Raw genomic sequence first — 19,875 nt, 5'->3', positions numbered from 1 at the left:
AATCGGGACAGTTGGGAGGCATGTGATCATCCTAATAATAATTTGGGATGACTATGGAAGCTTCTTATTAATCTAGTAGCTGAGTTTGACAATTTGACAATTTTGAATATTTGATTTGGAGTGCACCGCCAGCATTGGAATATATTCTCTGTTACGCCTTATAACAGATTTCCGGTTAGGCAATTATTCACTGCCAAGATGTTCGTTTTACTGCTGAGTTCATTTTGTCTTTAAATGTAAACTGTAGATTACGATACGATATCCTATTTTTCTGTGATACTATCTGAGTGCATTGTACTTGCTACTCTAAAAAAGCAATTGTAATAATAATAATAAAAAAGATCCTAACTTATTAGCTCATAAAGGCACAAATGGAGGTCTACAGAACATAATGCTGCAACATAATGAAACTCTGGCCTGTTGTGCAAGTGCAAGTACACAGCATTATTTTATCTAAGTTACCTGAAGCTGACTGTTGCATCATGCAACAGTCAGCTTCAGGTAACTTGCATCAATGCATTATTGAAGAAAGGTTAATTTTAAATACAATTTATAGTTTTTTGATTCTTGAACAGTGTACACATCGTTTTGTACATAGATTTAAATGGCCATTGGAATGATACTTAAAAACCTCCAGTTATTTAAATGTGCGGGATTTGGGACAGTGTGCAAGTAAGTTTTTTCTTTGGTATTTATTGTATGTATTGGGGCTGATGTGTACTATAGTCATTGATGCTACCAAGGAGTAGTGGGAGTTTGAGTGCAGGTCTTAGTTTTGTATGTTAGTATTGGCATTTGTATTACACTGCCATGTTACAGTGCTGACGCCCAAACCGTGTTTTCCCTATTAAGAGGAAAATACCCCTCTTTGCCTCATTAGAGACTTTACCTTTCAGCGTAAAACTGGAAGGGGAGTTGTTAGAGGAGAACTCACCTAGGAGGTTTTGCCTTTACATGGCAGGTGACCTTACATTCCAATGGCCATTGGAGTTATACTAAAAACTTCCAGTTGTGTAAATTAAAAGTGCATAGGGATATAGGATAGCGTGCAAGTAAATTTTTTTTCTTTGGTTTATACATAGATTAAACCATTGCTTCTTAAATTATGTATTTCCATTATGATCCACCTGCCATTATTATTTTTTTTCTTTTTTTTTCTTACATTCTCTGTTCAAGAAGGATTAGTTACACAAACAGAACATTATTTATACAGTTGATTGAACACAGGTATAAAATATGCTTTCACATATTGAGTTAAATAAAAGACTGCTCATCATTAATAACATGCAAATGATAGAACCAGCTGACTGATTCAGCCAGTTTAAACCCATAGATGTAACCTGTCTATTTGTATTAATGAATGCAGCTATGATTAGATGGGTTTTTTAACGTGACATGGCTTGTATTTGAATTCTGAATTGAATGTAAATTAATTTTTCTCTAGACTCCAGTGAAGAAATTGGTGATAAATTTAAAAAGACAATTATTTAAAAGTCATAGAAACAACTTCTGAAGCTTTGTTCTGATTTAGTCATTATTTGAGAAACACAGGTTCTTTTATCATATCAGTAATATGGAGACTGTGCTAAGGTCTCATAATAATGATAAGATCTAACCAACAATGTGGACTTTTTGTTTTTTTTAAACTACATTTTGTTGGTTTCCACGATAAAAAAAAGCAGTACAAAAGGACATGCAGGTCCCTATAAGCAATTATAGTTTCAAGCCACGCAGGGTCGTATAAGAAGTTACACAAAAATAATCTTGGACATGCAGGTCCATTGTTAGACATCACACAAACATCAACAGAATATAATACGTAATATAACCATAAACATTTCCATTAAACCATGTATCAAAGTACAATATCCAGCAGTTGTTGAAAAACAAAATCCAAAATCTATTTTTCCCCATATTCCATCCCTTAATTCTATCACATGTCAAGAGACTAACCTCTACACCCTCCCAGAAAGTCCATTTTACAAATATGATCAAGTATAATAAGCTAACGGCCTCCACCTGGGAAGATAGAATGGAGCAACACAAAAAGAAGCATGAGGTAAGAAAGGTCCATACCTCCGAAACATCAGCAATGTACTCCCAACCGATGACTCACAACCCCATTTGAAGCTATCACAGCATGTATCAAAGTATAATATCCAGTGGTTGTTGAGAAACAAAATCTAAATGCTATTTTTTCCCACATTCCATCCCTTAATTATATCACATGTCAAGAGACTAACCTCTCCATCCTCCCCAGAAGGTCCATTTTACAAATATGAAGCCACCACAGCCTCTTATGCACCCCCTGACCTTCCCCTGAAGTTCCCATCAGGTGTCCATCTGTCAATTGCTTTGAAAATCTGCCTTGTAGGCTACCATCAACCTCTATGTCCATTTATATACATATTACTGAGTATGGCCCTGAACTGAAACCATTAATTCTTCCAATTATCGTTTATTGTACACTTTTTCATTCCCATAAAAACAACTCATAAAGCACTTCACTGGAAAAATAAATCGAAATTACTTGCACAGTAAATAGACAGGCAAAAGCCAAACATATTTTGGACTTTGGAGTCCTTATTTGTAATCAAGGCTTTGAGATATCTGTTCCCCTGTACACATAGTGATTTAATGCATTTATTTTTCCATTAGTGAGTGCTTTTGGAGATGTATTTCTAAGAATTGCCCAATGTGCTATTCTTTTAATATACAATTAGATAGATTGAAACGTTTTTTTCTTTTAATAGTTTGTGTGCAGTTAGTTAAAGAGACGTTATAGTCACCAGAACAACAGCTTATTGAATTTGTTCTGGTGTGTAGAATCATTATCTTCAGGCTTTTTGCTGTAAACACTGTCTTTTCAGAGAAAATGCAGTGTTTACATTACAGCCTAGTGATAACTGCACTGGCCACTCCTCAGATGGCTGTTAGAGATCCTTCCTGGGTCATGGCTGCTTAAACTGCATCCAAACATTCAGTATCTCCTCCCTCTGCATGCAGACACTGAACTTTCATCATAGAGATACATTGATTCAATTCATCTCTATGAGGAGATGCTGATTGGCAAGGGCTGTTTTGAATCATGCTGGCTCTGCCCCTGATCTGCCTCCTTGTAAGTCTCAGCCAATCCTATGGGGAAGCACTGTGAATGGATCAGGCTACCACTTCTGATGATGTCAGCAGACTGCTTGTTATCTGAGGCAAACAGCATGCAGATCTACAGCTTCTGGCTTGAATACAGTAAGACTTTGCTATATTTATGGAGGCATGAGGGGCGCAGGGGGGCTAGATGGTGGTTTTAACACTATAGGGTCAGGTACTATAGGGTATAGGGTCACATACATGTTTGTGTTCCTGACCCTATAGTGATCCTTTAACCATAATGAGATATACTTGACTTTCCCTATGACCCTTAGTGACTTACTTGAGTGATGTACAGATCATTTTAAAATTTAGAGTAGATCAGTGAACACTCTTGAAATGCAGTATGTTATTGAATTAGTAAATGTATTATTATTAATTTTTTTTTTTTTTACGTTCTTTATTGTTTGATTTTAAGTGTGGGTAAGACTTAAAAATATACAGAGGTCACATCAACATCAATTTTGTGGACATAATGCTTGGGAACGTGGCAACCAGCCTATTACAATTCACGCTAGATAGGGCATATAAGTCTTAACTCAAAACATGAACAAATGTTCTGATTGTGCTGCTGGTGCAATTGAACCCTGGTGAAGTAAATAAATAATCTCAATTGGTCTTGTCAATTTGAAGAGAAGTTATGTCCATGTTGGTTAATATGATACTAGGGCGGGTGAGGCGGGGCTTATGTGGAATGAGAAAGGAGGCGGTAAAAAGGGAATGGGGTGTAGTATGTAAGTGTGGTTATAAGCTTGAGAAGAGAGTTGGGAGTGAAGGGGATGAGAGTGGGAAAGAGAGAAAGAAGGGGAGAGAAGAAGAATGATAAAAAAAAGAATGATTAAATTGTGTTGGTGTCAGGAACATGCCTGGAGTGCCCCTTTACAGTTTCTACATATTTAGTAGATATAGACGTGTTGCACAGAAACATAGCTTGTGCATAAAAGTATTGTCTCTAAGAATTCTTAGTGTTGCTGTAAATTGGAATAGATAATTTTATATTTTTATTGCAAGAAGCTTTGTACTATAAATTCTAAGAACCACTTTAATATTATTACAGAAGCTACTGAAGTAAGATTTAAACTCTATTGTACATGGGTGCTTATTTTTAGAAAAAGGCTTAACGCAGTTGATTAAATCAGTCATTTTGTTTGCAATGCAAAAAGCCTTCCATAAACATACCAGAAAATGAAACGAATGCTTGCGCATTCTGCCGTGACAGAGATATCGCAGTAAATTTCTATCTCAGTGGGCGAAGTAAGGGACTTGCTTCACATTTGAAATCATCTGTAATGTCTATTCTGGGGTTAGATAAGCTACACAGAATAAAACAACGTCTTATCTCCTGCACTCCATAAAGGAGGTCTGCAATCTTAACAGTCAATGACAGTGTGTGATACCTGGAATTTGTTATAGATTATTTGCCAAACAAGCCTTTGAAAAGCATAAAAGAACTTGCTAGGCGAAGGTGGTCTGCAGTAAATCCCTCTAAGTACTGAATGGGCAATATAATTGCAATCTAATATAACACATTACTAATTTTAACTATGTCACTGATGACACTAGATAGTAACTGCTTGCTGTAAAGTTCTCTAAAGATGTAGATACTTTACTTGAGTACAGGAACAGTAATAAAGCCTTTGCCCAGCAAGATGCAGGAGCTGTGGGTTCCCAGGAAAGTTACTCGTAACATGGTTATAAAGATCTTCTCTGTTGTGTGCAAATGAAACATTTACTGCTGTAGTTGTTTATGAAGTTCCTTGCTCATTTTCCGCTTGTAGAAATAAGTTACTAGGAGACTTGAAGGAAAAGCAGTGATACCATTTTACTTTTTGTGTCTGCTACTTTAAAGGGACACCCCACATGCATAAAGCTCTTCAGCTTCCCGAAGTTCTTTAAGTGCCAGGTGCATCTTCTCTTAAAGGGATTCTTTGGGTTTAGAATACAAATCTGTATTCCTAACAATATAGGGCCCTCTCGGCATGTAAAGGGTTAATGTCTGATTGACAGCCACTAGAAGCAGTCTTAGTCCTGCAATTTAATTATTGCATTTTCTCAAAAACTGCAATGATTTGCATTGCAGGACTAAGGGAGACAGGGACACTGCATCCAGACCACTACAATTATATGAAGTGGTCTGGATGCCTATAGTGTCCCTTTAATTAGAGTTGTGTGAGGACCTCCAGCGTCGCTCAAAACCCCATAGGAAATCATTGAAATGATTTTTCAATGCTTTCCTATGGGGAGACGTAATGCGCATGCGCTGCATTTCCGCGCATGCGCATTAGGTCCCCTCGGCCGGTGGGAGAGATCAGTCTTGCCCACCGGCCGACGCAATGAAGAGGAGGAGCGTCGCGGAGGCGGAGACAGCGACGAGGGACATCGCTGCTGCCTCAGGTAAGTCACTGAAGGGGTTTTCACCCTTTCAGTAACCGGGGATTGGGGGTGGGAGGGAGAGGGACCCTCCAGTGCCAGGAAAACGGATCGTTTTCCTGGCACTGGAGTTTCCCTTTAAAGTGCTGATTTTATTTATTACTTTTCTAACTAATTGCATCAATACCACCTCCCCTGTCAATAAAAAAAAAAAGGAAGGCTTTGTTCCCAATTCTGTTAACTCCATGGATCTAACAGTGGTGGCAACCATTCTCTACTGGAACACACTTGCCTTTCCAACTTTAGTGAGAAATGAATAATCCTTGTATCACTTTCAGACCACACCATGACAGAAGATCTCATTCCAAGATTACCACCCATTCCATATTTACAGCTCTATCGGTATTGAGAGATCAGCCTTCATATCACAAACATATAAATAGGTAACCACAGCCTGGAAGGCACACAGGAATTTATTCAGGGGTCTAACAAAATTAAAATTAAGGATCACTGGGATGAGTGGATAGAGGTGTATCTTTGGAAAATGATCATCTAATGGAAAGAAGGAGAGATCAGCAATTCTTGTTATATGTCACTGAACGATTCTGTAGCTGAAGCCTACAATGACAATTACACCTCCAAAGATGCAGTAATCAGCATTACTAATTGTTGTATATTATTTAATCATTAAAATATATCTGTAATTGTTTTTTATTCTGTAGTTATTTTGATCTATTTTTTTTTTTATTTTTTTTTTTTTAAAATACATTCTCACTGCCTGCTTTGTCTCCTGTCTCTGATATTTATTTTCTGTTTTGGCTTGTGTGTATTTTCCCATAATGATTGCAGTTGTACAAAGCCACTTGAATAACTATTTGTTTAAAGGACCGTGCTTCTGACACTATTTTTGGATAAGCTGATCGATTTACTTACCTTTAAAGTAACTGCTGTGCTCTAGCCAAAAAGTAATTTTCTACCTGGATCAACCTGTATTTCACAGGGGGGAAAATTTTCACTTGTATGAATTCATTATCTTTAGTGAGCCTGTTCTTCCGTATAATCGTTACAGCCTTTCTCATTTTCAGGTTGTTAGTCAAAGTGCCACTCAGCATTTTCAAGGCTGTCTTTTTCAATGCATATCTTGCTGTTTCACCAGGCATAACTTTTCTGAAAATTGGTACTTCTCATTTCTATTTAAAGAGCAAAACACCCTGTATATATTTATTTCTTAACCGCCAGAGCAGAAATCTAATAAATGTTTTGGCGTCAATATGCACATTTTTGATGATTTTGTTCACACCTACGAATAGCTTAAAAACATAAATAAATCAAAAGTTAACTTCAGGACATACAGAATGTTTATGTAAATATCAAATGCCAATACAAACTGTATTAAGAAACACAATATGGGATTTCTAGCTCCCAGTTGTTTAATGTATAAAAGATCCTGACGTTGTAGAAGACAAAAAGTGTGCATTCAACACTGTGCCATTAAAAAAATGTAACTCTGTTTTTTCTTTTTCTGAAATACAGCAAAATGCAATTTGACTAAAGCTTGGCAAGATTGAAATGTTTTTCTTCAGACAGCATTTATTTTGCTGTTAAAATAGCTGTCAGGTTTATAGGAGTAAAGTACAGAAGTGAAAATGTGAAAATATGAAAATATGCAGCAATAAATGAAGAATGACATTTCTTTGGGGAGTATTGCAATCATCACAGAAATTGGAGGATTCTAAAATCAGCTCAGCCTTTAGCCCAAAGCTAAATATATGATGACCTCTCCCTCAAGGCTGCGTATAAAGCCAAGCCTTAATACAACAATGTTACCTGCATTCCAATATTTTTCACCATAAATTCTGTCCCCTCCAGACTAAGCTACCAGTATACTGAAGAGGGAATGCAGCGTGAGCGTCAATCATTACACCCCTGCCAACTGACACCAAAGTGGGCACAGATAGAAACCCCACATTAGTGCTTTTTTATTTTATAACATAAAATTATAGCACTAATATCCTGCCTCAGGGGAACCTTACATCCAGGACTTTAGCTTCCAAACCTACTACTTAAAGGGACACTATAGTCACCCGAACAACTACAGCTTATTGTATTTGTTCTGGTGAGGAATCATTCCCTTCAGGCTTTTTGCTGTAAACACTGTCTTTTCAGAAAAAATGCAGTGTTTACATCACAGCCTAGGCCACTCCTCAGATAGCTACTAGAGGTGCTCTCTGGGGCAGTGCTGCACAATGTGTATCACTGACATTCAGTGTCTCCACCCTCTGCAGACACTGATCTTTCCTCATAGAGATGCATTAATTCAATCCTTCTCTATGAGGAGATGCTGATGGGCCAGGGCTGTGTTTGACTTGTGCTGGCTCTGCCCCTGATCTGCCTCCTTGTTAAGCTCAGCCAATTCAATGTGAAAGCATTGTGACTGGCTCAGAGATTCGCTTCTGATGCTGTCAGTCAAGCAGGCAGATCAGAGGCAGAGACAGCAGCTGCAGACTTGACTAAAAGTAAGATTTGTAAGGGGAGCTAGATGGTGGGTTTAACACTATAAGTTCAGGAATACATGTTTGTGTTCCTGACCCTATAGTGTTCCTTTAACAACACATCTGATTGAAATATGTTTAGTTTGTATTACATGGAGTTAAACAATTCACCACAATATGACAGTATGAAAATTATATATTATATTTAGCCTTCTATATGGAATAATAATAATAAGTATTAAAGGAAAACTACAGGTTATTTTCCTGGTACTATAGCTCCCTCATCCCTTGCAGCCCCCACCCCTCCCCCGTGGTGCAGAAGAACCTTACCGGAGTCCAGTACCAATGTCCCTCGTTGATGACTTGGGCTCCACCTTCGGCTCCACCTTCGGCGACATCAGCTTGCTGGGGGGACCTAATGCGCACGAGCGGCGATGGCCGCACTCACGTTAGAACTTCCCCCATAGGAAAGCTTGTGTAGTGCTTTCCTATGGGGTTTTGCATGATGCTGGACGTCCTCATGTCTATCTAACGCTTTTTTATGATCACTCTCAATTTATCAATTTTGCTTTCTTACTCCGCAAGTTCCATATTTTTCATATCTTTTAACATTCTATTCATCCCTCATAGGTAGGTCACTTAATCATTCTCACTCTTTATATCTCTAAAGTATTAGGACATCTCACCTACATCTGTGACCTGGACTGTCACTATCAATTCCCTTAGTGTGTTTCAGTGACAGGTCTACTTGAATTCTTTATTGTGTTTATGCTCAAATGTTGTGGCATCTTTAAGACCTTATATATAAGCACTAAGCAGACAGCTGTCAAGACAAAGAATCTCAACATTAAACTATCTAACAAAGTCTATTCAATATCATTCTATGTGGTTCCAGTCACAGTGGTGTATATTAAGTAATAAATAATTGGATTCTGTTAATTTATTATATAATCTCAGCATGCTGAAGGCTAATTCCTGTCTTTCACAATGTATTAAAAGAATAGTGTAGGTACCATAACCAAATCAACAGATTGCAGTGATTATACTGCATGTAGTCAGTGGGTACCGGGTCCTACCTCACTACTAAATGGTTTACTCAAAGTTTAGTTGAGAGTCTTTGTTCCATGACAAAATAGTAGAGGTGAAGCTTTGCTTTACGTCACGCAATAACAGGGATAGTGGGCAGTGATTGGCTGTGAGCATCAGCTGAGTGCCTTCATCCGATCACTGCCCCATTCACTAGTATGAATTGAAATGTTATGCTATACTTTCACCTCCACCATTGGGGGGCCGGTCTGCAGGCTGATAGAGACCAATAATCTCTACTAAATGGTAAGTAAACTGTTTAGCAGTGATGCAGGGCCTGGTGCGTACGGACTCAAGGCACCATAACCACCTTAATACAATGAAGTGATCATGGTGCCTACAGTATCCCTTTTCCATTCGGTGCACAACCTCTCTATGTTCAAGACTCTCCATTGTAGTACTGCTATGTTTGATTACAATATTATCAAATCTCCACTACATTATTGCCTGCTAACCCTCTTATGAATAAGTCTACCCTGGCCACTTTTCCTGTCTTTTCACAGACCTATGTTTTCTCCAGTGACAGTGTTTATTTCAGTATTTAATCCAGATTTATTTTTCCATCTTCCTCTCTGTTTACTCAATTTTCGATTTTTTTTTTTGTTATTTTTAATTGCAAAATTTATTTGAATGACTGTTGAACAAATGTGAGGGTTTTTTTTTTTTCAAACATTAACGATATATTTGTCCATTTCTACAATAACAGTGTACAATTAATACTATACTGGAAAAAAGTGCTATATATCTTATGCAAACCTGTCTACCCCTGTATTATTACATTTGTGGATTTTATTCTCTTGACTTACACATTTTTCCTTTGATTTAAAATGCTTTGTGTTATGAACGTACACATCAGCCGAAAACTTACTGACACATAATACAATCTTCTTCTATTGCAATGCCATAGAATAAATGTCAGTTTTTCACCATCTAAATGCATCCATTTAAACATCTTTTTTCAGGAACTGCTTAAAAGGTGTCATTCGGCAGAAGCCTCCTATCTCTTCCAGCAAGATAAATTTTATGATGTGAGATATGACACAGGGGACAAATCTATTCAGTGTAGTAGGCGAGCAGATGCGTTCAAGTTCTGGATGATGTGGAAAGCTTTAGGGACCATGGGACTTGAAGAGAGAGTAAACCGTGCACTTGCATTATCAAGGTAAAATAATAAAAAAAAAAATCACTGCAATCCGTCTGCTAGCTGTATATCTGCCATTTATAATTTCTGAAACTGGTTAATTTATGATGCCAAAATGTTAGTCATTTAGATTAAAAAAAATTTAAAAAAAAAGTAGCTGTGTAGCCTCTTAAAAAAACACTACATTATAGAGGGATACTCTAAGCACCAAAACTTTAGCTTAGTGAAGTGGTTTTGGTGTATAGATCGTACCCTTGCAGTCCCACTGCTCAATTCTCTGTCATCTTGGAGTTAAATCAATTTTGTTTCCGTTATTTTGGTTCCAATTTTGCAACCTAAGCCACACACCCCTGGCTGTAGCTCACACAACCAACTGAAACCTTTCAATCAGATGTGACAGTACAGTGTATTTACTTTAGAGGTTTGTATCTCCTGTTCTGTTAATTGAATTGTAATCACACACAGGAGGCTCCTGCAGGCGCTAACAGGCTTAATAAAAAGGAAATAAAAAGGTCTAAATGAAACAGACTGTGCAATAAAAGTTCAAACATTATCAGGGTTATACACATAATAGATAAAACCCGGTGAAAATGACCAGATTCTGTTTTCATTGTCAAGTCTCAAATTTACTAAAGCCAAATGAAGTAAGGATAGTCCTCCTCCCCACCCCCCATAACCCCACCCATGAGCATCAGAGAGGGGATATTTTAAATTTTAGCTAGAGTCCCCACCGGCCAACATGGATGGGCGACATAATATTAACAAGAAGTGGGGGAGGACCTATTGTGCTTGCTAGCCAGCTTGCACATTAAAAAAGTTAAAAAATATATATTTTAATTGGTGGTGGCGTGAGTTATGGATTTTATTATTGGATTTTTTTTGTGGGGGCTAAAGACAGAAGATATAGATGAAAGAAGACTTCTTATGGAAGAATACATTTTTTACAGGTTTTAGAATAAAGAGTTTAGTAGATTTTCCCTTTAAATATGTGATGTGGTATCAGGGCTGCCATCAGAAATTTTGGGGCCCCTGACAAAATTCAAGGTCTGGGCCCCTAGAGCCCACTCACGAGTCCGCCCACAGGGCCGTCCTTGAATCTGCCCACAAGGATGCTGTATGTGTATAGAGTGAATGCAGAGTCTCTGTGTGTGTGTAGTCAATGCACAGTGTGTGTTTAGTGGATGCAGTGTGTAAAGTGGCCAAATGTAGTTCTGAATCTGTTGTAAGTCCCAGAATGCTTTGCTAGCTGGGGATCTACAATTTGCAGGGCTGTATTTAGCAATCAGCAGTGTATGTGTGTTTGAATATAAACATGGTATTGAATGGAGCATGTGTGTATTTGAATGTTGGTGTTTGAATGCAAGCGTGCATTTGTCTGTAGTGTATACACACACACACACACACACAGATAGATACACACCCTGACATACATGCAAATACACAGACATACAGTTACACATATTGGCACATAGTTACACACACATATATATACTCAGGTTCACACTGACATAGATACATAGACATACAAACATATACACAGACACATTCAGGTGCAAACTGACACAGACACATACACACACTGATATACATACATGCACACACATAGGAGATACAGGCACATGCATTGACATACATGGAAATATACAGACACAGTTACACACACACACACACTGACACCCAGATACAGACACACAGAGATACACAATTAGGTGCAATCTGGCACCCATATATACACAGATACACACACTAACACTCTGATACATACACACACACACACTGACATACATGTAAATATACAGACACACTGAAAGATACAGACACACACACACTCAGGTGCACATTGACACAGATACATACAGACACACATAAACAGATACACGTAAAAACTAAATATAAATAAAATATATGTGTAAAAATGTAGAAAAACAACAATAAAGTAATCAATTCTATGGGCAGATTAACACCAAATAAACACAGCTTTAGTTGAGAATCTCAGAAAACAAAGAAAGCGTGAGCGCTCCAGCAAAATATTATATATATCTATATATATAAATTATGTATTGCACTAATTAACACACTTTAAAAAATAAATGCAAACGACCGAAAATGGGCCATGCACATAATGAAATATAAGACAGGCTATGCAAGATAAAAACGTACACAACATGGACAGGCAGCGCCAAATAGAAAAGATATACATTACAACAAAGTTACCAAAACAAACTAACAATCTGTTTAAACATTTAAATAGAGCCACAACTAAAACTAAAATAAATGGGGAATATCAACTAAGTAGTGAAAATGATTGTGGACAAAAAGTGTACGTAAAAATCAAAAGCACAGACACTAGAAAACCATGAACATAAAAGCTGCAGCACTGCTATAAAAAAAAAAAATCAAAGAATAAAACAATAACAAAAACATACACTCAGGTGCACACTACCAACCGGATACAAACAAACACATAGATACACACACTGATAGATACATAGATACAGACAGACACCCACACTCTCAGGTACACATAAGTACAGACAGACACCCACACTCTCAGGTACACATAGATACAGACAGACACCCACACTCTCAGGTACACATAGATACAGACAGACACACACACTCTCAGGTACACATAGATACAGACAGACACCCACACTCTCAGGTACACATAGATACAGACAGACACCCACACTCTCAGGTACACATAGATACAGACAGACACACACACTCTCAGGTACACATAGATACAGACAGACACACACACTCTCAGGTACACATAGATACAGACAGACACACACACTCTCAGGTACACATAGATACAGACAGACACACACACTCTCAGGTACACATAGATACAGACAGACACACACACATTTAGGTACACATAGATACAGACAGACACACACACACACAAACACTCAGGTACACATAGATACAGACACACTGACACTTTTTTTTAACCACCCTCCTGTTTCTTACCTTTAGGCTGCAGGAGGGTGGACTCTGCTGGCTGGGGCTGATGTGAGTGTGGGTCTGACTCTGTCCTCCTCTCCTCCCACCCTCATGTTTTTACCTTTAGGCTGCAGGAGGGTGGACTCTACTGGCTGGGGCTGATGTGAGTGTGGGTCTGACTCTGTCCTCCTCTTCACACTCCCCAATGCTTCCTCCCACCCTCCTGTTTCTTACCTTTAGGCTGCAGGAGGGTGGACTCTGCTGGCTGGGGCTGATGTGAGTGTGGGTCTGACTGTCCTCCTCTCCCCCCACCCTCATGTTTTTACCTTTAGGCTGCAAGAGGGTGGACTCTACTGGCTGGGGCTGATGTGAGTGTGGGTCTGACTCTGTCCTCCTCTTCACACTCCCCAATGCGTCCTCCCACCCTCCTGTTTCTTACCTTTAGGCTGCAGGAGGGTGGACTCTGCTGGCTGGGGGCCTGGGGCTGATGTGGGTGTGGGTCTGACTGTCCTCCTCTCCTCTTCATACTCTCCGGTGCTTCCTCCCGCGCGGGTGTTAGCTGGGAGGAAGTGAGCTCACTTCCTCCCAGCACTGCTAGTGCCAGGATCCTTAAAGGGGCCCGGACTAGCTATTAAAAATCCACGGCACTGATCGGGCCCCTTCAGAGACATGCCCATCGGGTGGCCCTAAGTGCATGGGCCACCCGATGGGCCCCCTCAGGTAGTTCTGCCACTGCCAAAACACATGTATATAGCGATAACTGCTATATATATGTATGCACATTGGGAATGGGGGGCCTGGGTGCCTGGGCCCCCCAGGAACGCCGGGCCCATGACAACTGTCATGGTTGTCACCCCCTGATGGCGGCCCTGTGTGGTATGTTAATACTTTAAAGTTGACTTTTGAAATGTTTCCCTTCGTGATTTTATTTTGGTTTTACAGCAGGCACTAATATTAAAATAGTAATGGGACTATTGCATCAGTTTCAGTTTTCAACATTAAGGTTACATTATCTGATGGATGCAATTACTAAAAAAAATGTCTAATCTGAAGACCATGAGGTGATAGGATGAGACAGGAGGGTGCTGTGGTTGACAAATTTGTTTCTTAAAAGCTACTAAGTCATGGATTCAAAATCAATGTGTAGTCCTCTGATACACTAAGAGTTAACCTTAAATTTCAAATATTTTGGCGAGCCAGACTGCTCATGATGCCTTGATATATTATATACAGGATTACTTGAAGGATACAAATATATTTTGTCTTAGTAGATGAAAATAGATTTGGCTTTTAAAGCTGGTCTAATGACCTTATAACTTAAGGACAGTTGTTTCCCTATGCCAAGGCCTAACTGTAGAGGTGTTAAACTTGTAAAGGATTTAATTTTATTTCACTGACTCAATCATTGATGTCTGCTTGATGAATGTGCAGTTATATCAATTATATGACATTAACTGGTGTTTTAATTTTATGGGTTATAATGTATATAACACCAATGTTTTGAGAGGTGTGTTGCTTTTTGTGTAGCAATTTCTATGTACACCAGTATGATAAAATGACTATATACTTTGAATATATTTGCGCAAGGAGTTATGTTTACCCATGTAGCAATCCTAAAGAAAAATATGGTTTAGCATTCAGTTAATTATTTAATATGTGATAAGAGCTATTTTATAAACATTTGTATCTACTATCATAATATAAACTAATATAATATAAAATAAATCACTTGCATATATTTCCCACTCCCCATGCATTTTTGATAGGATTTTCAGTTATTTAACATTATGCCCACTATTTTGCAACTCTTATTTTTCAAAATTGCTTATTTTTTAACATAAAGTGGTTTTATATTAAGTATCACAAATATACCCAATGTGTTGCTTGTACCTATGTAGTAACTGAAGCTTTGCTATATTGTATTTTATATAAAAGTTCTGTATTAGCTCTATTGCCAAAATAGAAATAAATAAATACATGTTTAGTAGATATACCCTCAATGAAAAAATGCTTGCATTCATTGTTCATTTTCTCATTATGGCTATATCTAAAACAGCTTACAAAAGCTGCAGATTTCTTATCTGCAGCCTTTGCAAGCCCTTCCCTCTAACCCCGCCTAGACTTTCTGTGACTGTCCAATTACAGACTTTCACAATTTAGCTCAAGTAGACGGCTTTGCAAGGCAGTTGTTTTGGGCAATTGCTTCCTTTTGAGTTTAATTAGTAAAAGTGCCATTTAAACCTTTTGTAAAATAAAAAAAGAGAACACTCTCTTCACACATAAGACAAGCTGAAGTGATTTAGGGGTCTGGATTGTCCGTTAAGCTTACAAGTGGGCTCTGTGACAGAGCTCCTGTACTCTGACCGAAAACCTCCGCCCAGTCCACTGTCTAGCCGCTTGCAGTCCCTGGAACGCTTCAGCCCCAGTCGCCGAAGCTTGATGGGGGGTCTCTCCGGAGCTCTTTCTCCCGACCAGGCTGCAGCTCTCCTTCCAGGCAGGTATCGTCCCCTCTAACTATTCCACTGCAGCCCTCCTTCCAGACAGGGATCCTTCCTGGCAGGTATCATCCCCTTTGCCTATTCCTCTGAAACTCTGCTTACAGTGATTACAGTTATTAACATCACAAATGCACTTGAGGCTCTTAGGACTAGCTCTCTTGCTTTATCCCATAGCTAGAGGGATCCTGCAATCAGCAAACAGGTCAGAAGACTCTGTTACTGGGATCCCTACAAATCCACACAGGACACAAGTTCCAAAAAGAACTAACAAATAAAACTTTTTTTGGGGGGGGACTAGCCCATATGATTATTACATAAAGATTCATGTGAGAATTCAATAAAAATACAAACAGTCAAATCATAGCAGACAACACACAGCAACTTATTATAACACAATAACATATTTAGAAAGCAGTGGAATAGACAATAATTAACAGAAAATATCTCTCCTGCCTGCAGAATTAGCAATATGCAAATCTACCCGGATATGCAAATTAACCAGCCTTGCTATTCAGGTAGTGCATATTACTGTTGCTACCAGGGCACTACACAGGCTCCATAGCCAAATCCACCTGGTTGGTAGCAATCCTCAGCAGTACAGGAGAGCAGGCAAAACATTTATCAGTATACACACACACACACACACACACACATAAAACACGCCCTGCACCTATAACAGGTACAGGGTGACTAAAACATAAGAAAATGTCCAGCAACCTACATAAACAGTCTGCTGAAGGTCCAGGTGATGGTAAATACTGCCACCGGCTTTTTTGTGCTTGTATGTTGTCTACATAGAAACATAGAATGTGACAGCAGATAAGAAACATCCGGCCAATCTAGTCTGCCCAATTTTCTAAATACTTTCATTCCCTGGCCTTATCTTATAGCTAGGATAGCCTTATGCCTATCCCACACATGTATTGTTTTGTGTTTCAGTTGTGTTGTGTTTGTGATGTAATATGTGTGGCTGTAGAAAGTGTGTGTGTGTATAGAGTACCTAGTATGTGTGTTAATATGGGATGCAGGAAGTGTACACATAGGGGCTGTAGTGTGTGTATAGGTGACATTGTGTGTGTATAGAATGTATAGAGCAGGGGTAGGCAACCTTTTAGCAGCACTGTGCCGATATAGGATTGTGATGTCCCGTAGTGTGCCGGTCCTATTTTTTTAATTGAGGTGTGAATGTTGCTGTATTCTGCTTGTGTTATTTATACTGCATTTGCTTTGTATTGTTTTATTTGTGCGTATATGAGCTATTATATTTTATATGTTCAGGAGTAGTTTGTGGTATCATGTATGATACATATGAATGTGGGCTGTGTATGGGGGCTGCTTGTGGAATTGTGTGTGTGCATGGATATGTCACATTGAGTGTTTGGTGGTGTGTGTATGTGTGGGTGCTGTTTGGGGTATTGCATGTGCAAGGCTGCATGTGGGGTTGTGTGCATGTATGTGGATTGTTAGCGGGTTACGTTTGTGCGGATTGTATGTATGTATGTTTGTTTGTGGGCTGTTCGTATTATTTGTATGAGGGGAGGGTTATTCTGCATATCTGTGTATATCTAGCAGTGCTGGTGGCTTCACTGGGTTCCAGTGGGGACCAGGCTGGCCAGGTACAGGCCAAGGACAGGAGCTGCAACAGCCACTACAGGCTGCTCTACTACAGTGTGGATTCCCATTCACAAGTGCTGGGAGGAAGTGAACTGAGATCACTTCCTCTACGTGCTGCAATGCATACATTGAGGATTATCCAGCACCACCTTTTCGTATTACCAGATATCTGAAGTTTCACTGGGACTCCTTATAGGCCAGAGCCTGTTTGGCTCTTGTAGCCTTGAGTGCCGTGCAAAGACACCTTGAGTGCCATGCCTGGCACTAGTGCCGTAGGTTGCCTACCCCTGGTATAGAGTATACACATACATAGGAAATTTAGTGTATTTTTGCATACAGGGGATCTAGTGTCTGCATAGGGGTTCCAAAGTGTACGGGGCTATAGTGTGTATGTCAGGAATATAGTGTGTTTAAAGGTGATCTATTGTGTGTGTAGGGAATCCAGAGTGTATATAGGGGATTTAGTGTGTGTGCAGGTGATACAGTGTTTGCATAAGGGATGTAGTGTTTTATAGGGCATGTAGTGGTTGCAATGTGTGAGTGGTGCAGTGTGTTGTGTGGCATAGGGCAGTGCTCTTCATCCCTCCCCATCAAGGCACACCTAACAGTCCAGGATTTAGGGATTACCCAGGTGTGTTAAAAAACACCTTAGACTCCAAGGTAACCCTTGGCAACATTACAAACTGCCTGCTTGTGGGAGGACCATCCAGCTTTTCCTGCAGTGAAGTGCCAGTGGGCCGGTGAGGGAAATATTTGAACTCCCCACTGGCTAGAGAAGGCAGACAGCAAGGCTGGCTCTGCATGCACTGGCTGGGGAGGTTAAATGATCTCCCATGTTGTCCTCGGCTCATGGCCATCACGGCCCACTTATTCACTTCAAACTCATTTCAAACTCAAATCATTTCACTGCACATCTTATTGTATACTTTTTAGTTATCACTTAATAATACATGTCCTAATGATATTTGCCAATATTTGTTTACATGACAAAAAAATATGGTTCAATAATAGAAGTGCCTTTGAATGCTTAAAGTTGACAGATGTGTCAACCTGCCTATGGAACATGTTATCATAGGCAGGGTGAACTAAAGTAGCCAGGTGAGCTTTGCTTAACATGCTGACTTGTTTTTCAAACCAATATTTGCTAATTTTGCTAAATTTAAATGCATAACTTATAAACAAGATGGAGGCTTATATATAACATGGCAGATGGTCTATGTTATTTTACCCTTAACATTAATGAATAGCCCTGAGAATCTACACATATCGGGAGACATATCCATACACTCACACATACACACACGCTATATGTCTGTGTGTGTATACAATATTTTTTAATCATATATAAATATTCAAGTCTTTTTTTTTTTTTTTTTTTTAAAGAGTTTGGTAGAGTCAGTGGGGGATGGCCACTTAAGAATACAGGAAATTGTGATATAAATCTGTCCTTGTGTATTCAGATTATATAGACTCAAAATATCTGCTTTACTTGCATTAACATGCAATTAAACATGCATGGAATAGCCTTCCAGCTGAAGTGGTAGAGGTTAACACAGTAAAGGAGTTTAAGCATGCGTGGGATAGGCCAGGGACTAATGAAAGTATAATATAAGATAGGGCCAGGGACTAATGAAAGTATTTCAAAAATTGGTCAGACTAGATAGGCCGAATGGTTCTCATCAGCCGTCACATTCTATGTTTCTATGTTTCTATGTAACATTCTTTCTTATTAATGCTGAACAAATAGATTATAATTTCCAACACAGCATTTAAACATCACCCTGAATCATTTAGTTTCCTTATACATAAACAATACCACACAAGAACCCCAATAAAACATATTAAAATCCAATTGTCTAGCTAATTTTAGTCTCATTAAATATAGCTACTATACAAACAATGGCTGTCATTTATTCATATTTTATGACTGATGGAGGTCAGAATGCCAGCATCACTTTGTTTTTGCAGTTATTTATTTTTTGTGTGCTGTTTTTGTTTTGTTTGTTTGTTTATGTGCTTTTTCAGAACCATATGGGTTTATTTACCAAACTTGCATAAGAATGAAATCTGAATGGCCACGGTTAGGCCAAAATAGTTGATCTGGAACAATTTCAATATGAATTTGTTTGCTTCACTTTGTAATTTAGTGAATAAACCTCGATGGTATTGAATACAGAGCAAGCACAAAAAAGGTATATCACTGTCCAAATCATGGGTGTCCAACCTTTTTGCTTCCCTGGTCTGCATTAAGCAAAGAAGAATTGTCTTGGGCAACACATCAAAAATATAATATAGTTAATGTATATAAGTAATGAAGCTTTAAATCCCTTTTCATAATTTTAATATTTAAATTGTTTAGTACATAACCCCCTTATTTGTTATGTAATGTTTAAGGATACCAAATGAAGGATATATCTACTAAACACACACACACACACACACATATATATATATATATATATATATATATATATATATATATATATAACATACATAATCACACACACACATATAATCACAGACCTATACAATCACACACATACACTCACATAATCACAGATGTACACACACACAC

General features: G+C 38.6%; 1 protein-coding gene across 1 annotated transcript in view; it reads left to right on the top strand.

Annotated features, from left to right (window-relative positions):
* Positions 1 to 19,875, top strand: part of GADL1 (glutamate decarboxylase like 1) — a 270,173-nt gene that overhangs the window by 195,667 nt on the left and 54,631 nt on the right. Inside the window, exon 12 of the mRNA XM_063452215.1 lies at positions 10,058 to 10,257. Within this exon, the coding sequence (XP_063308285.1) occupies positions 10,058 to 10,257 (200 nt within the window). The remainder of the gene's footprint in view (positions 1 to 10,057; positions 10,258 to 19,875) is intronic.

Source organism: Pelobates fuscus, chromosome 4, assembly GCF_036172605.1.
Source record: "Pelobates fuscus isolate aPelFus1 chromosome 4, aPelFus1.pri, whole genome shotgun sequence".
In the NCBI taxonomy this organism is placed as follows: Eukaryota; Metazoa; Chordata; class Amphibia; order Anura; family Pelobatidae; genus Pelobates; species Pelobates fuscus.
Note: the sequence above shows the minus strand (reverse complement) of the source record. Positions and strands in the feature narration are given on the sequence as shown.